This window comes from Pezoporus wallicus, unplaced genomic scaffold, assembly GCF_028554395.1.
Source record: "Pezoporus wallicus isolate ANWC-B61680 ecotype Strahan unplaced genomic scaffold, APGP_CSIRO_Pwel_v1 contig_4722, whole genome shotgun sequence".
Taxonomy (NCBI): domain Eukaryota; kingdom Metazoa; phylum Chordata; class Aves; order Psittaciformes; family Psittacidae; genus Pezoporus; species Pezoporus wallicus.
This window is the reverse complement of record NW_026641840.1, coordinates 4,234,812-4,260,888: the sequence shown is the minus strand read 5'-3', so window position 1 is coordinate 4,260,888 and position 26,077 is coordinate 4,234,812. Positions and strand designations below refer to the sequence as shown.

General features: G+C 42.9%; 1 protein-coding gene across 1 annotated transcript in view; it reads right to left on the bottom strand.

Annotated features, from left to right (window-relative positions):
- Nucleotides 1-17,675: 17,675 nt before the first annotated feature.
- The window catches only part of PPM1H (protein phosphatase, Mg2+/Mn2+ dependent 1H), a 131,485-nt gene continuing 123,083 nt past the window's right edge, over nucleotides 17,676-26,077 (bottom strand). The window contains exons 9-10 of the mRNA XM_057425537.1: nucleotides 25,305-25,456; nucleotides 17,676-19,047 (exon numbers count right to left, since the gene is read on the bottom strand). Coding sequence (XP_057281520.1) covers nucleotides 18,900-19,047; nucleotides 25,305-25,456 — 300 coding nt within the window. The 3' untranslated portion in view covers nucleotides 17,676-18,899. The remainder of the gene's footprint in view (nucleotides 19,048-25,304; nucleotides 25,457-26,077) is intronic.

Sequence of the window (26,077 nt, the reverse complement as noted above, 5' to 3'; positions counted from 1 at the left end):
TCACACCAAAAAAAGTATCAGTCAGAAAGACCATGACAAAGGCTAATTTTCTTAGGTTCCCCATTCTCTCTTACATGGATGATATATTTATTTTTAAGCATCTGTGTTTGTGCCAGCAGATTTTTTTCTCTTAAGCTAGTGCTGAGAAATCGCTCTTTCTCTCCAAGGATACTCCTCTGTGGTCTACTGCAGTATACCCAGCTGAACTTAATCTCTGCCTCGTTCAACACTTGTAAGGAGCCATTTACAGAATCGAAACACAGACTGAGGGTTTTCAGCTGCTCCAAGTGAACTTGGGGAACCAGTAAGAGAACTAGGACTTAAATGCAGTGCTACACAGATGAGTCTGGTGGTTTGGAAGAGCTAGTCTGAAGCTATACCAAGAACTACTAACCTTTTCCATTGAACCTCACTTGAGCCGTCTGCACCCACGTCCCATGGTACTGTCACCTACATCACAGACTGGTGCCATGGTTGTATTGTTAGATCAGGTACTCTGAAACAATCCTTAGATTGAACCTGACCCAGAAGATGGTTTCTAGTTTGTAGTTCAGGGGCATTGCTGTGTAACACAAGTTGTTTAGCTGCCTTTGTGTTTCTGGTAGGTGCCTGTAAAGCACTGCTTGTCTTAAAACCTACAGGAAAAAGATAAAAGGAGCAAGCAAACTCTCCATCTCACTGCCATGCCTGAGGTTATCAGAAATGCCTGTGCTTGGTAACTACAAAAACAACAGAATGAACTGCTTGAAAAGCAACACGTGTGGTGCTATTTTCTCCCCCCTTCACCTCCCTTTTTTTCATCCGATAAAACCTGAGTTTGGGAAGCTGCAGGAAGGGCTGTAAATCATTATGTTGATATTTGCAATCAATGGAAAGAAATAGGAGTTCTTAAACTGCTTGACTTGATAGCAAATGAATACTGCTCCATGTAAGAACATGCCATTTCATATCAAAAAATAAGCAGGGCCTTAGTAGTTGCACCAATGATAGATGGAAATGTGATAATCCAGCAATAATTTCACTTCTTTATTGAATTTCCATTTTGGCTGGTTTTTTTCTTCTTGTATCTACAAAGTAACTTCCATTCTCCTTCAAGTGATTTTGCAGTTTGAAAAGAAGGACAGATCTTTACATACACGTGGAGAATAATTTTCTTAAAATGAATGCATCTATTCAGGCACTTTTTCATGCCTTTGCCTGATGGATCTTATTTTCCTTTTTTTTATTATTAGTATTATTTTGACCATTCCCATGTGGCTGTTTTCATTAGCTTTGTCCAAAATGCACAGAACTAGAGAGAATCCTAGGTCTGTGACAGAAATCAGACCAGTTTCAAACATAAACTAATGACCTCATTTGTCTTGCATAAAATACATGGGTTTTATTTTTGTTGGAACAGTATTACCTTACTATGTAATGAACATAAAATATATCTCCTGATTCAACGTTCCTATAACTTAACCCCTTCCTCCTCTTCTGAATTTGGTTACTTCTTCCTATCAGGACTACTTCACATCTCTCACGATACTTATGTTTATTTAAGGTGTCTTCTTTAGTTATGTTACTGTTAATGAATACACAGAGAATATGCTGCAGGAATGGATTCTAGTAGGATACATTTCTTAATTTTCTTCCAGTTAATACTAACAAATGGTGGATAATTGCAGTTAAATATTGCTCTTTCCTTCTTTATAGCACAGATCTATTGTAAGACAAATTCTAGCTACAGCTTGGAGGAAGGAAAGAAGGAAAGATGAAGAGTAGCAGATGAGTAGAGAGAAAGCAGGATTAGCAGAAGAGAGGAAAAAATTGTGATGATAGTGTCTGGTGCTCAAGAAACAGGGAACATGATGCATGGACTGTGGTCTGCAGGCGTTAAAAAGGAAAAGATGGGGAATCGGGAATCTAAGGAAGATTCAGTTAGCATCGGTACGTAACCGGTACTCCCTTGTGAATAAAAATGGGTAGCCTGTTGTGAGAATGGATCCAGAAATACGTTTCTAAGATAAAAATTATGGATTTGGATCTGAAAACTATAAAGATCCAATGAACAGTAATGTACAGATTTCTTGGAAACTTCAGTGGAATTTTCCCATTTCCTGAAGAAGGAAGGGCAACGATCAACAGATGACTCAAAAGTTGGTGCTAACATTGATGAATTACTGAGAACAGTACAGAGAGTATTTCTTAATGGATATGCTAGTAGTATGGATACTTTCTGAGATTCAATTTAGACCCACGCGGGGGCAAGTAAGTGGAAATAGAGCTTTATTTACATGCAATCTATGCCTACATGAACAGAAAGAGAGAGGAATATGCAGGCTCGTCACAGACCATGGCATGGGGGAAGACAGACAGAGTGCTGTTAGAATACTCATCCTAACCAGACTTTTGGGAAGGGGGAGATAGAAGAGGAGAGGAAAAAAGGACCAGTTTTAAGAAAGCATTTTGTAAACTCATGAGAGGGCTTATGTGAGTCAGTTGTATAAACCAGCCAGGAATAAAAACTGGGTTTCCAAGAGCCCCTTCCTATTGAATGCTCTTATCTAGATGGTCTCTCCGTTTCTCTTGATCCTCTCTTACGATAGCTGCCTTTTGTTAACCATCGTTTTGTAGTGTCATGCCACTGTTTTGCACACTTAACATTGCAGCCAAGTAGTTTTTAAGCCTTTCAGCCTTCCCCATGTCTCTTAAACAGGAAGCTAAAGCAAATCATAGTCACGTGGTCTTTTGTTCTTTCTTTCTCAAAAGCTTGTTCTGCTTTATGAGGTAATTTCACTTGCTTGTTTTACCAATTACTTTGCTATGGCTGAACACTTTTAACCTGGCTTTGCAAGAAAACAGAGTTTATCTGGTTGTGCATCTGCTAATCTGTCCTTTTGGACCTCGGATCCACAGGCCTATTTCATCCAGGTTTGACCAACAGAATGAAAAGTTAGAAATAGTAAGTTTTCTGAGAAAAAATAAGCCTTTATCTGGGCAGCTGAAGAAAGCCTGCTAGTGGAAAGGCTGCAAGAGCTCACTCTTAGCACTTACCTTAAAATCTGCATGAGAACTCATCCTCTGGGCACAAATCCAGTGGAAACCTGGATTTGACTGGTTCAGCTCCTCAGCTCCCTAAAACGCCCCAGCACCTGCTGTGCAGTGGCTCTGGGTGGTGGTATCCATAGGACTTTAGCCTAGGAGAACCAGTGTCCTCAAGACATGCTTGAGAAACCCCAGCTGACAGCCAGATGCCTGATTTAGTTCTTACTGTAATGCTAGTGTAGATATGGTGCAGTGTCGGGATCTTTAATGACAATGGCTAACATAAATGAAGTCTTTGTGATTGTTCTTTTGGGTGTCTGTTACCTTCTTCAGCTGTTCTACAGTTTCTGTCCCTGTTGTCCCCCAGGTTCGGGTGGTTTTCATCTCCTGCTTTCAGAAATGTTGCCTCTATAAGAATACCCCTTTCTTTCAATGTTCTTTCCTGGAAAATCCTGGTTTCACTGTTCTGTAGTTTCCAGATTTAATTAGTCTGATGGGGGAGAAAACATGATGAAGACACAAAAGCAACGTAAGAAAAACATGAAACTCAAGAGCTTTGCTAAACTGGTGGGGTACATGCATGCATAGTTCTTGCTCCCAGTTTTAAAGGACTACTGCTCACCCTCACCTAAGAAAGTATCTACAGAAAGTATGCTAAAAACTAGCATAGGGTTTGTTACTCAGCCATAGTGAATGATCAACATCATACATCCAAACAGTCTGTTCAAAAGTACAGATTCTGCTGTTAGTAGAAAAGAGGACATGGTGAGAACAAGAATATTTCAGGGGGTTTCTTCCATGAAGTGCAGTGTTTAAGAACATAGGGTTCTTAAAAACCCCGTGTCTTTGGGAACTGTGTTCTTCTGAGTGATTTCTTGAAAACCTCTGTGTCTGCCTTCGCCGTCAGTGCTGATGGTAGAAGGTGGCCTAATGCCAGCCACAAGAAATGACTGTGAATGCAATGATGATAGGAATAATGACATTACAGATGAAGCATGTTTCCATTAAAGACTGAAATTTAAGTTATATAGCTCTGACTGTATTTACCACTGATGATAATGAGAAATAGGTTCGTTTCCATGGGAAGGAGACTGGAAGCAGGAAATACAATATTCAGCATTTTCTGTTGCACGAATGCAAGCCATGTAAACTCTCTGCATCTTCCCATCTTAAAGTGCTCTTAAGCATAACACACACATATATTCTGCACCCCCTTTATACCTGTAGGCAATAGCTATAATTTCTTTGCCTATGAGGCAGAGTCAGTGCCTTCATCCTGAAGGTTGATCGTACGTCTTTGATCTCACAAACCCTCACCTGGTTTGCTAATCCCCAGCCAACTGTGTACTGCTTTCCATCTGTTCCAACATCATGTGTTTGCACACTAGCAACTGATGACTTATAAACACTTTTTCCAGCAAAGCTCCCAGTGACCCCTCCTCTCATTGATCTGTTGACGGCATCACTCAACGTTCAACAAAATTACCAGTGGCTTTCGGATGCATGCCATGCAACCAAAACTGAGGAGTGCAAATGACTTCCCTTATTGTGCTCCTGCAGCTTCAAGACTTCACTTTTTCTCTTACCTCTGCATTTGTAAGTAATATGCTGACAAATAATTAACAGCCTCTTCTATGAAGACCAACTCAGGCTGGGTTGGTTATTGGAGCTGATCCTTTCTCCAGGAGATCTGGAGTAATGTTAAATCTTCTACAAAGGTAAAACAAACAAACAGAACCTCCCTTAATTCAGTTTCATGATCTTCATTCTAGCGATTTTTTCTAGCATTGAAGCACATATGAGCACAAGCACGGCGTTCATTTCAGCTGCCAGGGTGAGCTCGAGCTTTGTGTGCAGGGCAGTGCATCTCCAGCCTGCTGTAGGGGCAGATCTGTCTGCAACTTGTGGGGTTCCTCTCCTGCCAGTGCTCTGTTCCCCATGGTGGCGGTTGGTCTCTTGGACTTTGCTGTAAGATGTGTAGCATTTTGACTACAGGATCGTGGAGAGGCGCTCACAAAGCCAGTTCTATTTATGCTGTTCACTTCTCTGGCAGAACTGGGCTTTCCCTGGTCACACCACGTAGTTGGAGTCCAGCAAACTCCCAAGCAGTGTTTTTTCTTAAGCTATGGGTATATTTAAGAGACTTGCAACACCACTTTTTATTGTGCTTCGTATGCAACTGTATGTGTCTTTAATTGCAGCCTTGGGCAGCTGAGGATTTCCTTCAAATGTATTTCAAGAGAAGTCTGCTTCTGGTCTTTGTTGTTGGGAGCAGGCACACCATAAACAGGAGTGGGAGGGTTGTGGGTTGATCCAGAGCTAGCAGGGTCAAGCAGCATCAGAGGAAGGTGCTATTTTCCTGTTTTGATGGTAAACACATTGTCACTTTTCACAGAATATTTCGTAGCATATTCCATAGAATCACTGAATGGTTTGAGTTGGAAGGGACATTAAAGATCACCCAGTTCCAACCCCCTGCCATGGGCAGGGACACCTTTCACTAGAGCAGCTTGCTCCAAGCCCATACAACCTGGCCTTGAACACTGCCAGGCTGGAAGCTGCCATCCACAGCTTCTCTGTGCGACCTGTTCCAGTGCCTTACCTCCCTCATAGTAAACAATTTCTTCCTTATATCTAATCTAAACCTCCCCTGTGTCAGTTTAAAGCCATTCCCCCTTGTCCTGTCACTTCATGCCCTTGTAAAAAGTCCCTCTCCAGATTTCTTGTAGTCTCCCTTTAGGTATTGGAAGCTGCTCTAAAGTCTCCATGGAGCCTTCTCTTCCCCAGGCTGAACAAGCCCAGCTCTCTCAGCCTGTCTTCATTGTCTGCAGACTGTTCTTGCCGTAATTAAAGCAAATAGTTCTAGAAGTTCAAAGAAAAGAAGGAGGATGATGTGTCAAGGATCATCTCATCGGCCTCATCAGTTCCTGGAATTCTTTTCTTTCCAATGTTTGGGTCATCTCAGACAGTCTCTCTGGTGCTTGCTGAAGCAGGAATGTTTTTGTGAACATGGTAACCGAGGATGCTATTTATTTATTTAAATAGGAACCAAAAGTCATTCTGTATATTCTAGTACTGAACGGCCGGTGCTTCAGCAGTAAGGAAGTCACATCATGGTTTAGACCCTGAGATGCCCATTAAACCATCCTTAGGAATATTACACAGGAGAACTCTGAGATGAACAGTACTCTAGGATGGCATGGAACACAATCCCTAGAAGAGAATGTCTTTTAGGTTGATGTTTCTGTGATGATAAATGAAACCCAGTTGTGCTTTTAGACTAACCTGTGAGCCTCGTGTACATCTATGCGTGCCACAGCGTCAAGTGCTAGAATGAAGTCAGTGGTAACCTAAGGGATAATTAAAAAAAGGTGATCCATATGTGACAAAGCAGTCATTCCTTTCAGAGTGTTTGTGACGTCTGCGCTGCTGAGGATGCTGATTTGTAACATTCCAGAATTAGATCCGAACCAGTCCAGGATGGGCTTTTAAGTGGGAAGAAATATCCAGCGTTATTTTGGGTGGAACAAAGAGTCGTTGGCATACAGGTCAGTCCTCTGAAGAAGGTTCATTCTGTTCATTTAGGAGACTCTTGTCACGGGTAAGAACAGTGTGTGGAAACATCTTAATGTGCTACTCACCTTATTAATCTTTTTTCCCCATAGATTTGAACTTAATCAAAGTAATACTGCACATATAATTTATTGTATTCTCCTAATGTCTCTACATTATGCTACAGGGAACAACACAAGATAGATAGCAACACAAGATGATGGCAAGTAGATGCACAGGCTGACATACATAAGCTTTCTGTAGTCTTCAGGCCCATAACATTGGCTTCACCTTTGTTTTATTTGTATGGGGTTTTGGGGTTGTTTTTATAGTTACCATTGGTCCCCCAAACCTGTTAGTGAGATAGCTGTTTATAAATTTATTTTTCAGTGTCTTGAGAAAGTGTATGAGGCTTTTAGGGGGCCTTTTACACGTATTTCAGAACTTACACATTTGTTACCTTAGTCTTTTCACTTTTGAAAATAACTGCTATTATTTCATAGTTGGAGGGCTGAGATATTGTTGTCTGCTTTTTTACCCTGTTGCATGGAGATGAAGTGGACTACCTTCATTTCAGGTCATTTAGCATTTCATCAGGATAGCGAAATGGCTGCAAGCATTCATCCCCGTGGATGAAATCCTAGCCTGCAGCATGTCTGTCTCCCACCTTGGAAAGTGGCGAGATAATCACTGCCATCCTTGGCGATGGGCTTTAAAGCTGGGCATAATCCAGCAGTGAGTGAAATGCAGAGCCATCCAAATCAGTGACATTCAACCCAACTACACATCAGTCCAGGTGGCAGCATAAAGTGGTACTCGACTGTTTCCAGCCCAGTTTTCTGGTTAGCATTCTAAATGCAAGAAGAATTTTGGCACCTCCCCTGTGGTGTTTGTACAAGGGCACACACTTGTGCAAACACACTCGATTCTGTACTCAGAATTTCTGGTGTAGGTGAACTTTTATAGCATCTGTGTTTCTTTTCATGCTCTTGAACGCGGTTGTTCTTTCTGGAGAGAGAGCACTCGCCTTTCCCTTTGCCTTTCATCCTTTCCCCTCTTATCTGTGCGACAAAATTGCATCACTCAGTTGTGACATTTCAGTAGTGGATGCAGCAGTCATTTTAACCAAAAGCATATTCGTCTGAAATAAAGCCTTGGTATATTTACTTGTCAACAGATGCACTCAGTAACCTCCGTAAAGAGGACTGAATGATAAAACCAGTAAAATATGCGAAGCGTTTAGGTGTTTCTGAAATCTACCCTTAAAAAGAGCAAGAGCCAGCAATCCCTTGTGCCAACCTCTTTTATCTCTTCCAAAGCCATTTCCCATTACTGTAATGCTGAACAATTCCATTTCACAGGGCGCTTTAGGTTCCCAACATCAGGAAAAATATCACTTCAGGATAAAAAACAACTTGCAAATCCGAGACCAGCCGTCTGTTTGCGCAGTTCTAAACGAAGCCTCACCGTCTCTTAGCTAATGAGGATCCTTTCCATGTGGAATAAATTCTTAGTACTTAGCAGCATTAGTAATGCTTCAAAAAAAGAGTATTTAAAATGGTTCAGTTGCCAACTGCCTTTGACTGCCTCCGTAAGACATTGAAACAGACCTTCTGCTCTAAATTAATAAGGCAAATCACAGCCGCACAAAGCCCAGAATGACCGATCATTCTTCTGGTGTCCTCGCTATCTTGACTGAGGTCAGATAAATCACTTTCAAGCTGTTAAATCAATGATCGTAAATTAGGGCTCTGTTTTTACAGCGCCTTGTGGGAAATTCTCATGGTTAAATTAACCTAACAGCTGCAGCGAGGAGCACCTCCCACAAGATCATGTCAAAAGTTCTCTCCATTCCCCCCCCCCCTTTTTTTTTCTCTTTAAAGGGGGAAAAAGGAGTGAATTATTTGTTTTTACCTCGTGCACAAAATGGGATCCCTCCTATCCCTGCTAATTCGTGTTTCAATTGTACCCAGCTGTTTAAATTGCACTGTGCAGAGATTGCCTTGATCCCCAGGTGCTGGTACTCCATCTGTGCTGCTCTGAGAGACTATTTACAGCAGAGGTTAGGCCAGTGATTGCTGGGATGGAAAACTCATTTCTCAGCCTGGCTTTTATTTACACTCTTATTAAAGATCCTTTCACTCATGTTGGAATGGCAGCTAGTGGCTGCAGTGAGCGCTTGGCATCGAGCCAAGCAGCAAAATTACCATGTCGATGAAAGATAGCCTGCTTCCATTTTAACCTTTCACTGTTCCCCCCTTTCCATCTCTATTTGCATGAAGAAGGATGATTATTGAGAGACATAGGGGGACAAAGGGATGAGAGAATCCTCATCAGCTGAGCTTTTTCAAGAGATAAACCAATGGTTTGTGACCAATTTGGAAAAATCTTTACTGCCTTATTAATTCCCTACTCCCTTCCCTTAATTGCTATTAGAGCTTATTTTCACATGAAGCAACAGAGCTGCTCATGCTCTGCTCACGTCCTTCCCCCACTGCTTCCCTGCGCCTTGTGAAAGCTAGCCTGGGATACGTCTGCACCGTTGAGGTTTCTGCTTCATCCCCGATGCAGGTCACACCTCTAGAGGCACAGCAACACCCTCAAAGCATTTGTTTTTTTTTCCCCTACAAATATGCCTCAGGAATGAATCACCTTCCTGGGAGCAAGTGGCTCGTTGCACGCCGCGTGTTCTGGTACAGGGGAGGACAAGGGAGACCATGGGGAGTTGCTGGGGGAGGCTGTGATGCAGTCATCGTCTTTGTGGCCTTATGCATTTGAGAAATAAAGGTAATAACAGACACCTCAGTGCATTTGTTGTTAGGAGCAGCACAGACTTGGTGAAAAGCAACACAATCCAGGTGTGCTGAGACAACCACCACCATTGCCGAGTGCAGCTATAGCCCAGCACGACCAGGAGGAGACCTCAAAACCTTACTGTCAAGCTCCATTTCTGAAGCAGACTCTAACCTTAAGCAGGTTCTTGACTGCGAGCAAAGCCACGCTTTCCTTTCTCTTTGCCTGCTTCTAGGGCAGAAGGAAAGAAGATCTCTTAATTTTGCATTTTCCTTAGTGGAAGAGCAGTAACTCTGCTGAGGGGCTTACAAGAGTTGGTGTTCTTGCTCCTCTTGTTTTGGGCAGTGTGCGAATACCAGCTTTCATCCAAATAAAACCAACTACATCCTGAAGGATTTCATCCTCTACTCAGCCATTTGTGTCCCACCATTTTTAGCCACTGCTTAGGCTTGCAGATCCCCAGGAACTGTCCCCTCCAGTCATCCCCAGGAGGCTCAGTTGCCGGCTGCTGGCCGAGGGCAGGCGGCTTTCACTGGCCCAAGTCATCCGATGGCCACAGGCTGGCTCATTCCCAGGACCTGTGGATATGGGAAGCTTTTCGGTCCAGGGGTAGCTGTTGATCCCTCCAAAGAATGAACAAAACGGAGCTATTCCCAGCTCAGTTTTTAAAACTCAATTTAGTTTCCACTGAGGATGAAGCACTGGGGTGTCGTGCTGTTTCTTCCCCACTAATCCTCCTTAAAGGTGGAGGGTTTGGTAACAAAAGCACAAATACCTGCTTCGCTTTACTCTGGGTAACTGACAGCTGAAATAGGTGTATTCAGAGACTGCTGCTTGCTTTCAGCTCCTGGAACAGGCACAGACAGGTCACATCTTCCAAGCAGTCAGCTGCTGCTGTTTCTTGCCATTTTTTCCTACATGCATACACAGTTATAAATTCAAAGTTAACACTCTACACTAGTTTACTTATTCGAAATCAGCCTGAGCCACATGGCTAACTTCAGGACTCCAAGTCAGTTGGGTGTTCATGTTCCTCATGTCCTCGTTGACCAAGTACCTGCCTTCCTAGTGAAGCCAGCAGCAGGGAAATCTTGCAGGAGCGGTAGCAGAGAAGCACAATGGGGAAACTTTATGTAACTGTAAATCTTTATTGCGTTCTTTTCCTCTCCTTCCTTTTTCTGGCACTAAACAGCCCTTCCCGAAAACACCATTCCTAGAAGAATGCAACCACAGCAAGATTTAGTGCCTGAGCATTGTGTTTAATATTTTTCCCATTCATAAAATGCTTGTGTGTCTGCACATGTGACTCAGTTTGGAGGGTGTGCTTTGATTCTTGTCTGGCTCATTTAAACTGCCCCTGTTCTGGTGCTTAGGCAGAGGACGGGTAAGAATGATGTCGCAGCTCTTCTAACATATCCTACACTCCCAGATGTAAAAATCAATCGCATGAGTTCTGGTGACAAACAAGCATTAGGAGGGGGTGCGAAGACCAGCAAAGTAAATTTGTTTTTTTCACTGGGAGCAAAATGAATGCCATCCCCAGAAAACGCAGCATGAGAAGTTTGACTGAGGTGCCTGTTCGTGGAGTACGTCGATCTCAGCTAGACGAGATGCAGTTGACACTTGGCACTGACAAAGCTCTGGAGGATGGTAAGAAATAAAAGACATTTCATGCAATTAGCTGTGGTACCAACCCGGGAACGAAAGTGAACAGGCACAACGTGGGGATGAGCAGATCTTTCAGAATCAAGGTCTAAACTTGTGGATGTAGCGATTCCCAGCTCTTTGTACATTCTTTGGCAATTCCCTATTTGAATAATTGACTTGTTTGCTTCTACATCCTGAAGAACTGCAACTGGATTTGGCTGCTTCTTGTCCCCCCTTCCCCATCCCAGTACATGCTGGGATAGTGCACTGTGCTGGGAAACGGCTGCCTCAGCCCACGGGATTAGAAATGAAACTAATACACATTTAAGGGGGATCTGGATGGGCAGAGCCAGTTGAAATTTCCCTGAGGTTTAGGTGACTGCAGGTGTAGCAGTTGCTTTTACACCCTAAGCTATACTGAATAGTATACCGGGCATTTAGGCGCAATCTGTGCTACTCAGTGAGGTGAGTGCCTAGTCATTTGTCTCCAACAGTCACTCTCATGGGAAAACACCACCTCTCCTTGTAGTTTTACTCAGGGGCATCTTGCAGAATTTCCATAGTCTTAAGCCTTACCTTCCTAATGGAAAAACAGCAAATTCTCAGGTTTCTTTGCTTCGTCCCCCCAAAGTTGTAGCAATAATTACAGAAACAGGCAAAACCTGTCACATCAGAAGCTAAATGCTGCACTGGAGCTTGTGTGAAAACCTTTGGATCTTTCAGCCAGCTCTTCATGTGTCAGGAAAAAGTAGTTTCCCCAGGGAATAACTGGGCCACAGAACTGGGATAACAAGGGCTCAAAAAGTTGAACCCTCAAAAATCAATTCAAACCCATTAAACTTTCCCCTTTCAAATAGAACAATTAACATTTTACACACATGTAAGTTTCTGCTTTGAGGTAATGACCCAATGGATGTAGGGTTAATGAAGAAATCGTTCCCGTTTCCACAGGGCTTCCATTTGGCTACCAGCGATTCCTGCATCACTGGTGGTGCTGCCTATAGCAGCACCCACTGGAAGCAAGTGTGAGGAGGTGGGTGGCCAAGGGCTCAGTGGCACATCTCAATAAGCACTTTACTTCAAACGTTTTAAATCAAAGAGAAGCACAGTAAGGAGAAGGAAGGAAAAATACCACCCATAGCATAAATGAACCGGAAAGATGCACTGTTGGGGAACAGCCTTGACTTACCGCAGAGCAGACTGGCAAAACCAGGGAGGGCTACAAAGTTCAGGGACAATGCCAAACCACTGCAGCTGGCTTTCACAGAACACCGTAAGGGATTGCCTTCTATTGCTTGAGAATAAATGCTCAGAGGTAAAGATCAGGGACATTTTGACTCCAGAGCCTGAGAAATTATGCACTAATACAGCGAAGAAAAATAATGTAATTCTAATCTTAGGTGGCCTCAAATTCATGAAGGTCCAGAGATCTCATCTGTCCATGCATCTAAGTAATCAGTCTTAAATTAGCTGCAGTAAAGAGCTAATTAGTTTTGCTACTGCAGCTTCCTCCCTCTCCCTTTAGTATTCCGTGGCAGTGCTGGAGATGATTTCTGCAGCTTCAAATTTATGATTGTTTTTAAATTATTAAGCATCTCCAAATCATATATTCTTTATCTACCTGTGGACCCATTTTGTCTACCTCGATCATATTCCTTTTTGCTCACCTCGTCCTCAAAGCACTATTTCTCCTGAAATAATTTTTTTCTCCCTATAAAGGTATGGCATCCTTTGTTTTGCAAAGCAGAGGATTTTAAAAGAAGCTTTCATCCTTCCTTCTAACAAGAACAGGATGTGCAATAACTTTGGTTTATATAAGCCTTCCTGGAAAGCATGAGAGAAACTCTGGAATCCATAAAAGCTGCAGTGCAATAGCATGAAGAAGTGAAGTTTTTGCGAGGGTACATTGCTCTACCAGGATACATTAAAAAGATGGAACTTCAGGCCTCCATTTTACAGAAACTGTACAAAATATAACAAATTACTGGGATTGTTCCCTGATGTCACTTTAGTTAACTGAGTACATTCAGTAGAATACCATGAATGTATTATTTGGCCAAGCACTGATTTATTGCCCACAGGAATTATAGAAACCGACATCCAGATTTGAAGAGTTGTATCCATTACCTAAAAAATGAAAATAACAAGCCTTACTTGACCTACAAGCTTACAGAATTCAGGGCGTAAGAGATGTGGAAGCAACAGAATGATATGAAGCAAGCTCTTTTAGGTTCACTTGCCGTGCAACAGTTCCCTGTCACTGCACACAGTCAACACTCACTTCTTCAGCTGACCCCAGCCAGCCAGGCAAAGCTGTGCTGAAGTTTTATTTGCACAACGATTTTAAACCTGACCCAGTGGCTGGGCTGCAGCAATAAACTGTTGGACTTAATGGGAGAGTGAGAAGAATCAGGGTGAAAGCAACACATCGCTTCTCCGCGCTTTCAGTTATGCTCAGTGAATACAATGGGCATATGCAGCACTTCTTTAAGAACTGGGGTAACACCAGAGAAATGTTTTCACTGCTCTTCTACTAAGTGTGAGGTGAAATAGGAATCAGGAGAACCGCCTGTGCTACAATGCAGTATTTCAAAGATATAATCAGTAGATAAATGCCCTATTCTGATGTTCTTGCTGGCAAGCTGGATGAGCATCATCTGTGGCTCTGTGCCAGTACGATGCAAGGAGGCTGGTGTTAGTCACTGCATCTTCGGTGCCTTCATCTTCATCTCATACTATATAAGCATGGCAGCTTGCTTCAGTGGAATCCATTAATTCACCCTTGGTTTCTGCTTTACCATAAACGAGAGCAGAATTTGAGACAGTGATTCCCAAGGAACTGGGGATGAGGGAAAACTTATTTCAACTATGTTATTTCAGAAACTGCACCCAGTGCCTTATGTCAGGAGAGCCCATAGCTGATCACTTTGCATAGCTCTTCACTGAGTCACAACATGGCAGCTGAGCAACATTGCCTGAGCAATGGATCACAATCTGACAGCAGCACACAGCTCCCTCAGTCATCCTACAGCCAAAATCTCCCAGGGCAGCCCGTATGCTAATGCACCTCATAGGGATTTACTTCATTAAATTAAGAGTGGGACGTTTTGTCAGTGAATCATCCATTCCCCGGTAAAGCAGAGCGGGCTACTTGTCCATATTGCACAAAAAGAGGCATGGGTACTCTTCAGGACAAAGGCAGAATAATCACAGGGATAGATATAGATGAATATATATAATATATAATTTAAAATTTTATTTAAAACTTTGCGCATACACTTCTTCTTCCTCCTCCTCTTTTGTTCATTGCACTGAAAAGTTTCAAAAAAACACAAAATATATCCCTTTACCAAACATTTGTTTGTTTTTAGGTTACAAAAAAATTAACATTTCACAGTCACAAAGCAGAAGTACATTGGTCCGAAACATCTTCCTCCAGCAGCTCCTCCGTTCTTCAGGACATGTAAAACCTACACAGTTGTACAGATCTCAACGCAAGACAACTTGTCCAAGGAAAGAAAGAAAAAGGTGGCAGCTATTAAAAAAAAAAACCCAAAGAAGACACTATGAAAGGACACCAGCAGCAATGGTCAAAAAAATAAAAAGAGAAATAAAGAGAGAAATTAAAAAGAATGAGGGTGGAGGTGGACAAGGGCATCCTCCTTCAAGTACATCACAGGTAGAAATACAGCAGCACAGTTACAGAATCATTTGGTCACTCTCTCTATGGCAGCCACATCACTGTATCTTCATCTAAGACACGTGGAGGAAAACTATTCACACACCAAAAATGTCAGAGAGGAACAACAATTCCACACAGTTTGCAGCTCATGTTTGATACAAAAAATGTTGAAGGTACTTGTACATAAAATGTAAAATCAACCCCAAACACCAAGGCAGGAAGAAACAGCAGATCTGCTAGGAGCATGTAGTGTTTGTTACAAACCCAGCAAAAGGTCAAAGCCAAAATCTGCCCAAACCAGTTCAGTTCCTCAAAAATAGCCTGGGGGCAGTCGATGGTACCTCACAGACAACATGCCGGGGTTTAACATGGAAGTAACTTTAATATGGAACTTCACTGCAAACAGCAGACTGACCACTCTTCCTTCAGCTTGTTGCCCTGCTGGGTTTTCTCTCTCTCCAGCACAAGGCCACTGAGCTTCAGCCCTCCTGGACAACTGGCTATTGTATTGCTGAAGGAAGCAGCACTGCCTTGCTGTACCAACAGGGGGTTGTGCACCTCACTTCAGGTGTAAACAAGATTTCTACCTACCTTCTTCATCAAACCAAGAACGTTTTAGGCTGTACTGCACATCCAAAATGGGTCTATTACCTTCTGCAACAGGAGAATGCTAGAAGCTTCTTGGGTTTGAGTTTCTAGGAATTGGCACCAGAAGGCAGAGTTACATTGCACTGTCAGCTCACCTGAACTAAACAGCATACACCTCTTTCCCTTGCCATCATCAGAGACCTTGCCTGACTTTCTAAGCAGTGCTTATGCACAGGCAAGGACACAGAACTGTGCAATGGCGGTATGAATACCGATGTAATTCAGGACTGTGGTTCCTTGCTGCTAAGGCTTCAACAGTTTCAGACACGAACCTGGCAAAACCCCATACTGCTGCCAGCAGCAGGCAGTAACTAAGATGATGTGCCCAGGATCTAAAATTTGGACTTGGTGACTAACTGGCTCCCATTTGAGGCAGCAGGCTGTCTGCTCCAAGCTCAGGAGCTCTACTGAGCCCTTAGAGCAGCTGCAGGGCTGAACACAGCACTGTGCAGTGCAGATGCTCCCTGCCACCAGTGGCTTCTAATGCTGTGACTCCCCACCTAATTCAACCTGTAAAGGGAACTGGAAATGCTTTTAATTATTCTTCCTTCCCACAATACCTCCTCAGTAAATGACTCCTACCTCCTATTTACATGAGGCTTTGGTGTGTATATGTATTTATGTCACACCTTGAAGCAGAGCACGGACACAGAGCAGGCACATAAGAAGCTCCTACTGAAAGCAGATAGAAGTGAAAGTCCAAGTGCTACCACAGCATACCAGAGATGCTCTAATGAGGAAAGCATGTAAACGTGTAACAGATACCTTATAAAAAAGCAAAACAAAAAGCATCACAGCATAGTTTCAGTCACATACATCTGAGTAGGAAACTTTTATTATCAAGTTCTCAGAAATTATTAATTGATGCTAATTGATGTCAAGTGCTGAAATTGTACTTCTGCCCTTTCCAGGAGAGGCCTGAAAGCTAACATAACTCGACCTGGGTCCACTTGCAGAGGAGCAGGCTGACTGATGGCAATACCTCAAACAAACAGCAAACTTAGCGGAGGCTGATTCACAAAACCATAGCAGTGCCCATGAAGTTTTGCTTTGAGAAGTCACCAGCCAGTTTGCTCCCACCAAGTCATGCACTCTGCTAACCCATCTGCCCAGAGGTACGTTTAAAAACACCCTTGAACGAGAAGGTGCATTTTCCATTGCCTTGAAGTTTCACTTTTAAATTCTGGCAAACCCTACACTGGAAATACATTGCCACCACATTGTACTGAAGTGATTTTAGAATGACTGGCGTGTGTGTTGACAACCATATTACCAAATGATGAAGGCTAACCATGTGTGAGCACTGAAATATTTGACTCGGGCTTCTAGCTGGTGCCAGCAAGCACCAGCTTCCTGGCTGTTCAGACGACTCCGCTGGAATTGCCGGCATTAGTTTCTTTGTGGAAGAGCAACTGAATTGCTAGAGGACTACATAACTGCATTTGTGAAGAGACAACAGGAGTTACACAGAGCATGGAAAGCATGTTTACAAGTTTATTAGGCCAAAAAAAGTGCAAGAGAAGATCTCTTGCTTAACCTTTAAAACATAAGGGGCCATGTGAAAATATTCTAGACTCCAAACCTCTCTTTTCACCCAGCTGCACACAGAAAAAGAAGGGGAAAATAAAATAAGGAAAGAATAGATAAAGCGTGACAACACATAATCAGATATGCCACTGATTTATGCTGAAGCTCTAGAATACAAAACATTCATGTTCTGCATAGCTTTATCACATGCAGGCACTGGGGAATGCATGGAAGAGTTTTCAGGCTAAAATCATGCAGTTTGCTGCACATTTGAGCCATTACACCCTCTGCATTGCCTGCTTTCAGCCTGAAACTCCTACTGGGTGTAGAGATTTAGAGTAAGGGCAGTTTAAATGCACTGAGACTGTTGCACATGTACTTCCGGATGCAAATAAATAAAGCATCTAGGCAGCTACACAGCACATTATAAGTTACAAAACTGGTGAGCTCCAGGTCATGCCTGTTAAGGAGAAAGTCTGCAAAGGGCACAGCATCCTCCTCCTCCTCCTTTGGAAAGGAGGCAACATCTGTGAGCTGCCTAGTCAGTGCCCTACAATTATGCCAGTTTCCTGTCTTTTGGCTGTCGAAGAAGTACAAACTAAATGAGCAGCTCCAAAAGCTGGTGGCACATGGTTGACCTTGGCTTCCCAGCCAATATAACTGCCTATGATAGAACATTCTGATTTTGTTTTCTCTTCAACTCTTGCCAATGAAGCACTAGCTTGAAGAACCAGCAGCCAGGTTAAGCTGCAGATTTATTCTCTTTTTTCTCTCTTGGACTATTGCTTTCACTCTGATAATATTTTACTCAGGTTTTCTTTAAATTGATTCATCACTGCTAGGAAAAAAGCTGCTGAAGCTAACCAAGGGCTTGTATCTATCACAAGGATCTTTTGATCCTTGACTACAGTCCTCAGTACCAAGAGGACAGAAAGTTACAAGTTTTCTGATCACTAAGTCAAGCAGGCAAATGTATAGTGAATAATAAGTGACGCAGGAAGACATGAAATGACTTTTAAATAGATCACTATCTGGGAATCCAAATTGGTAACGACAACAATACCACCACTTGAAGTAGGAATCCAACTAAAAAACACACTCAGGAGCCCAAATAAATTTATGAATCCCAACCGATGCAAAAGCTGTATGGTCAGGGATTCTTCCAACAGGATAAAGCAGGCAGAACCATTCAATGAATGCAAGTCTCTGATCCCAAAGAAACCACGGCCTCCAGGTAAACATCACATAAAGCTGAGCTTACGTGCTCTGTATAATCATGGTATACACACAAGGAACCTTGACAAATAACTCTTCACACCAGAATAAATCTTGCCATACAGGACTGTGACCTATTTCTCCTGGACAGTTTTGCAGGTGGCTGTTTTAGCTGCAGTAAACAGGCATAGTCACACTGAAAACAACTTCAGTTTTCCTACTAAAATAGAGTATAGTCTACTGAAGAAGAGACGGGAGAGGAAAATGGAGGCTCAAAGGATTACACAAGTCTGAAGTTGTCCATAGCTAAGTCATGAATGCAACTTTTTGAAAGAAGAAAAGTCTTGAGTCTCATACACGTATATATAGGTATTTTAAATGAGATGTGACCCAAGTCACCCTCTGAATATTTGGGGATAGATTTCAGGAGCCTCCTTGGCTTCTGATGCCCACTTCTACTTTCGCAACCGAAATGGCTCTTCCAAGCTACATGGTAAACTGAGAAAAAAAGTAAATTCCCCACCTGGAGGGATAACAGAATCCATAATATGCTAGCAGCATTTAAATCCCATTCCTGTTAAGCACCAAAACCATTTCTATAGGGAAATTGTAATCTTAAGGGTTATCTTTATCATATACAGTATATGTACAGAGCCCTATGTTTTGGGCAGAAAAATACCCCTCCAGCATTAGTTTTGAATAGATTACATCAACTGGAAGTGTCCTGGTCAGATCACCAAAATCATATTGTCTCTTACAGGCCCTTTCCAGAAAGATCCTCATGCTAGAACCACTCTTGATGCTACTTTCATGACTGCTTGTTCCCATGTATTAAGGGGATGACGTAGACAGAGATGTCATCTCCAGAGCCCAGCCTGTCGTTGGATATCCTCCAGCCCCGGTCCTTCAGCACACCCCTGGCTCGCATCACCAGGTCCTGCGCCGCCAGCGTGTACCTGTGGAGAAGGCAGAATACAGCCAGGGAGTGCTCCTCTTCGTGAGGAAAGTGGGTTTTTACAGCCTGCCACGTTCACTGTTGTGACCTACCAGGACAAGTTTCCCTGGGTTTTAGAAACAGGCAGGAGAAATGCAAACCACAGCATGCCCACAAGGCAACCCCTTCCAGTTCAGCAACAGCTCCTGCATCAGAATCTAAAGGTATCTGACAGGCACCAATCAATCAAAAATCACGGGTCATTTGGGTACCTGGCTTCAGCAGTTTTCAGCAAAAATATTAAATACATTTGCATTAATAAATTGGCTTTCTAGGAGTAGTCTGAACAACTGAGGACCCCACTAACAGCAAATAACACTATCTGCTGTTAAGAACTACACCCTTGTTAACTGACACACCTGAAGGTAAACACAGCTCAGCTATTTTAGAGACAAGCTCTAACAAAGCCATTTGAAAGCAGGTAATAGAGCACTAAAAATAAAACCCAAATGACACTTTAAACCGAGCAGGCTAACTTGTCTATTTTCCTTGACCACAGGAATGATTTTTAAATCTCTGCTATTCTGAAACTGGAAAAGTAAACTTACAGTTAATAGAGCCGGATTTAACAGAGTCCCGCAGTCCTTTCACATTTATGAGTTCAATGAAAATTGTGTGAATGTGAATTGTCACATGCTTAATTTAGTAAAATACCAACTTTCATGTTGCTTCAGAACTCCCAGCCTGTGCTGGGCTGAGCACTGCTGGACCTATGGGAGTTATTTTCTATCCTGAAAAAATAACAGATGCTGCTTGGTGGCAGAAGCGTGTCAGAGTGCAAAAGGTGCTGCACAGACGGTGCTCTGTCATGTGCTCTGACAAGTTCTCCCTTATCATTTTACCTGCTGCCCCTAGATCAACACATCTGTGTACTAAGAAGCTTCCTCTGAAAGAGATCTGGTTACGGATGAACAGCTACTGTCACATGTTTTTCTTTCTCAGCCCAACACCTGGCTGGGACATTTGGACTTTGGCTGGGTGGAGACAAGATTTTCTATGATTTCATAATTAAAAATTAACTGAACAGTTAGAAAACTGACAAGAAAAACGCAAACAGTTCAATGCTGTGCCTGCCTGTGCTTTATTTAAAGCATTTATATATGTAAAACCTCTGAGATGATGTAGGCCTCCGGAGGCAAAACACACCTCTGAAGTTCCCAGAAATCAGGAAGGACAAGAAAGGTTCACATTTCAAGACCTTCTAGAAGAGGATCCTTGACTAAAGATGATCTGCCCAGATCCCATCTGAGGAATAGGAAAGGACAGTTTCTCCACTGCTCAGAAGCTGGGAGGAAGAGTTTATTGAGGATCAAGGATTATTCTAACCCCCAAATTGCGTGATCAAATGGTAGTTTTTATTAGTAGATACTTCAATCACTCTCTGGGCATAACAAAAGGAAAAAAAAAACCCAATTATGTTCTGCTGCTATCATTTAGTGCCTTAAAATGACTCCTTTGAACCAGAAATAGAATTATTTGTGCCGCTAGAAAGATTTCTTCAATGCAAATGGACCAACATTTGACTACTCAAGAGGTCTGATGTTAAATCCAAGTAATGTTGTACAGAAGCAATGCACCCCCTGCTCCTAATAGTACTGAGTAATAAAATTTCCAGCCCTCACTAGTTTTGACAGAAGATTTACTTTTAGCAATAAGAGAAGGGCCCAAGGCATAAACTGTAACACACAAGCCTCCATACCCACATGCATACTGTCTGCATACTCCACGAGAAGTCTGCACCAAGGACCTTAAGCTCTAACAGCAGGATGTGACAAGCAGCTCTGCATGCACTCTCCTAATGCAACATGAAATTATATTTTCTAAGGGGAATAAAACCCAAACATACATACTTGCCCTCCCCAGTTCCCAAATCCCCAAATCAGATGCAGGGCTAAGGAACAAAAGGACTCCACGTGGCAAGCAAGAAACTGGAATATTTATTCACAGCATGTCTGATGCTGAGTGAATTTTGGCTAGAACATCTTTTCGAAGGATTTCTCAGCTATTGTCAGAATTTAAGAGAAGAAAACACCCATCATTCTGTGAGAAAACTTTGCCTTCCTCCTTTTTCTAATTAACAAGGGCTCCTCACATCTAAAGAGTACAAAGGAATGAATATTGCTCTTGATTGTGTAAAGCTTTTGCTGCTTAAAGTTTGGAGAGGACAAGATAAAAACAAGGGAATTTTAATAAACCAGAAATTCTCTCATAGACAGTCTGTGAAATACACAAGAAAACCAGCACATCCAAGCAAGGAAAAGGAACAGGTAAAGACAGGAGCGAGGTAACTTATCTCCTTGTGTAAAGCTGAAGTGATGCCATTCACCTTGGCACTAGAGGAGATAGTGTCTCATGCAGCTGGTGATGAATAGCAGCAGCAGCCCATTACTGAATGTTTTATTCTCCAGTGCTGTCTGTGAACTTGGAATTCAGCTGTTGACACAGCATTAGAGAACTGCTGAAGTAGTTTTAAAGTATTAACTTCCTCCTAATGAACAGCCTCACTGTGTTACAGCTTTTGTGTTTTAAGAATAAATATATATGCTTTTTTTTTGTGTGTTCTTCTGCTGAAGCTTTCAGTATTGATCAGTGAAAGTACTGCAGGAGAAATGGTGACAGTGGGGGAAACGTGCTGCTGTCTGAGTAGCTTCTTATCTTCTCACACCCAGCAGAGGTGGAGCAACTCTCCAGCATCCTCATAAATCTCTCTGGCTTATGTGAGAGGGGATGACAAAGGACAGCAGGAGGGAGGATAAGAAAGAGGTTCCCAATGTCAGTGAGCAAACCTATGGAACTGCAGCTGAAGGAAGTGGGCAAAAGTCATGCTTCTCATTCTTCCCGCCTATTCAGAAGGATGATGTATGGAGAGCAGCAGTGTATTGCTATACCTGCTCTTCACGCAGGGTCCCCTTCATTCTCTTGTCTGCCACAAAACTCGTAAGAGATGAGCTGGCTGAGAAATCCAGCTCCAGCCCTGTTTCTTCCCTCCATCACAGCTATTGCAGAGGAACTGTTGTCTAATCAGGTCTGTGCCCATCATCCACTGCCCAAATCCCCTGAGGCTCTGTCTGTGTGGCTGGATGAAGACACTCCAGGACTTTCCTCTCCCCGTACTTTGAAATGTCCAGGCAAATGCTATGTTTGACAAGATTCAAAGACATTTTTCTCTGTGTAAAAACCACTTGCAGTTCTGACAGTAAATAGCAACAGGGGAGAATCCCAGGAGCATGGCCAAGGCTGTAAGCTCTTACCCATCAGGTTATAAAATGACTTCTAATTCAAATAGGAGAGCTATTGTTCCCACAAAGAGCTAATTACATAACAGGTGAGTACTCTGCAGCTCTAAATTCTTCCTCTCCAGCTTTGGCTTCTTTTCAAATATGCTGCTGTCAGGGAGTAAGTAGGCTACTGGGTCAGGCAGATCCAGAGTCTGCTTCACAGGTAGGTTCTCCTGAACACCACAGCATTACCAAACCCAGGGGGCAAGTCTCTTACATTCTGACAAGCTTTCCACATCCCTAGAGATTTCACATTTTCAGCCGATCACCTCTCCACAGACTATGTCACTACACCTGCCACAGAACCTGACAGTTTCTGGGATAACATTTCCTTTAAACATAACACTGATAATACAGCAAACAAGATTTTCCTGGCACTGACTAGTGAGAGGAATGAATGCAGCTCCACAGTCTGAGCTGCTATGCTATTGTAAATTCATTAGTTATACCTCATTTGGACCACTGTGAAGTAATTACATAAAACCTCTCACACAGTACTTTAAACCCTTTAAATATTCTTTACAACCAAGCAGCAAGAGCAATTCCACAAAGGTAATTTTCATAAATATCACTGCAAACTATATGAGGGACTGCTCTAATTACCTTTTGCAAGCTGGCATGAGAAGTATCTTGGCACCACTATTTGTAAGCCTCTAAATGACCTGGCACAAAGTTACTTAAAAGAACAAATTAAGTTTTAATTCAGATGTCCATTCATAGAGCAGCAGGTCAAACACCAATAAATGTGTTTGTTCTAACTCATATTGCAGCAGGCCCACCCAGTTCTGGAGTGTGTTATACTCACGCTGGCACAAACAGGGACTAATCCCCCACAATTACAGGGGCTAAATCAGAACGAACAAATCTAAAGGAAACAACAAAAATCTCTTTCTCCTTTAGTGTCTCTGATTTATATGAGTGTTTTATAACGAATGGAAAGTTACTCACCTAACAAGTCAAAAAGATCAAAGAATTCCCATTCCTACTGCAGCAGGTGTGGTAGCTATCACCAGCTTTGGGAAGACCAAAAGCAACAGGACAGACACAATTTACCCAGACTGTTTTCACAACAGACAGGAGCAGCAAGGATGGTAGGAAGAGCCAGCCTTTCCCAATTACTAGATGAGAATGGAGGCAGAGCAGGGCAGAGGTATTACATTTTCTCAGGTGCTTTTGCAAGAGGAGATTCAGGGGTGCAGAGATGAGAGCAAAAGCTCCCTGCTACCCTCTGAACAGTGCTAGGGCATAGCCAGAAGTATACTGGGTAGGTCACCTACTCCTACCTTAAATTAATTGCACATCTGCATAGCACAGTGCCAGATGCCTTGGTAAGTGAGGCCCACTAATCCTGCCTGATCTCCTCCCAGAGAGAGGGCAGAGACACTTCCACGTCTTCCTGAAGCAGACACAGCCCTGGCTGTCATTCATACCACCTCTTCTCTTTGCCCATGGCAGGGGGGTTAGAACTGGATAATCTTGAGGTCCTTTCCAACCTAACTATTCTATGATTCTACAGTGCAGGGAGGTAGGGAAGCTAGAGTTGCAGCTTCATACTAATCATCCATTCTCTTGACAATTGAGAGCTTGCAGCAAAACCTCTTTTGCATTTCAAAGTGCCAGGGCAAGAAAATACTGCTTGTGAGTTACTTTGGAGCTGTTGTCATTTTAAAACCCAAGTGGCTGTCAGGATGTCCATACCCAGTTATCTTCCTTGTTTGTTGATGGAGAACAGGGCTGAGTCTGTGAAGATGACCACTTAGAAATATGAGAAACACCAAGCATTTTGAGATGGGTTTTCCCATGTTCTCATGAGTTGCCACATCTAAACAACTGTAGCTTGAGCTCTCACACCACTCTGTGTGTTTTCAATGGGCTGCTGAGATATCACAGAGCTTCTTTCTGAAACTCCATTTCATGCAGGCCAACTGGGGATGCATTAGAGCTCTCTTCCCTACTCTTAACCCAGAGCGAGAGCAGAAGACAACGATGGCCAGGCTTGAATTCAGCAGCAACACACACTTCTCTTCCTGAACAGTCCCTAGGGAAGGATAAAGCTCTTTCCACTTTCAGAGTCCTCTCTTTTACAAGTGAGAGACTTCTGATCTCTAGCATAATGTTTTAATTCATGGCGACACTGAACTCGGCAGCAGATAGACTCCCTCAAGGCAGACAGTGCCGTAGCCAGTTGTTTGGAAACCTGTTTGTTTGCTTGATGGCATGCTTTAAAGACAGAAACTGATCAAGTAAGAGGTGGTAAAGACAGGAAAATAAAGGGGACAAGGTAGGCCAAAATTGTGAAATGAAACAGAATCCAACTAAATAAAACAGAGTCAGACTTTCCATCTATCTTGTCACCACACCTGTCCTCAGCTGGTTGCACTGAAGTGGATTTAAATCCTACTGAAGGGGGATTTAAAGGCTGCAGCATGACCAGGAATGAGTGGTCCATGTAGTATTTATACATACACACATATATATGCAGTGTGAGAGAGAGAGAGAGATGCCCACGATCTATAATCTTTAGTGTTAAGGGACTACCCAGGGAAGAGTTAAGCAGAAACCTGTAACTGCTGGAGACAGAGATGTGCTGCATTGTTCTTGTAAGACTGCAGCCTTGACAGTTTCCACAGAGCCTTGTATAGCAAAGAAAATAGATCCCATGCCAAGATATTGTGATCCCACAAGTACTCCTTTGAAAGCTGTCAACTCTGAGTTCTAACAGAACACTTCCCCCCCCCCCCCCCCAAACCTCCACATTTGCTGTAGGGGCTCCATCCAGCAAATGTCTTTTTGTAAGTGTTGCGCGTTTACTGACTGCTACTCATATAGAATCATAGAATAGTTAGGGTTGGAAAGGACTTTATCATACTTTCTACAAAAATACGTTACCAGAAAGCACTCTTCTTGCAGCATAGACAGAAAATCAGAGATGAGCACGAACCTGTGGGGATCATCAGGGTCACAGTTTGGTAGAAAGTTAGTGACAGCTTCTGCCACTTCTTCATTTAACAGCACATCCCAGAGTCCATCAGTAGCTAGGATCAGAACATCATCTGGCCCATGCTCATACTGCACAAGGTCATAGACTCTCACCTATAACGAAAAAACCCAAGAGACAACCGTGAAGGAGGAGTCTGTCAGACCTGTTTGTAAAACACTGCTGAGTTTGGTTGTGAGTTACCAGGTTCAGTCAGGGCACTGAAATACCTCTCCCACAGCACTGCTGGGGGCTGTCCCCAGTTTAGACCTTGAGATAGCAACCCCTCCTGCCTTGGCTCCGGTGCTGACCCAGCTGGGATGGATGCAAGTGTTCCTAAGCTAGGCTGCAAAGCACCATGCTGCCTGTTGCCAGCGGCACTTGAAGCCTCCCCCACTCAGCAGCCTGGTTTCAGCATGTGAGGCTTTTCCCTATCATTGGCAGGGCTAGTCATATGGAAGCTGAATAATTTATTTGATGAATTTTTGATACTTTCTAATAAAATATTCACAAATAATTGTTTTCACTATTTGTCCAGACCCATTTACCTCTGTCAGATAAATTGCATGTTTGGAAATGCCTGTGTGGCAGACGGCATCGCATTTACTTTTCTAGACCTGAGGCAGCTGCTGCACTCAAGGATTACGCCTGAGCAAGTGAGCAGCTCCATGAAATGGAGAGAAATTGCTCAGTTACGTGTATCTGTGAGGAGTCTGAATCAGAAGGCTGATTCAAGA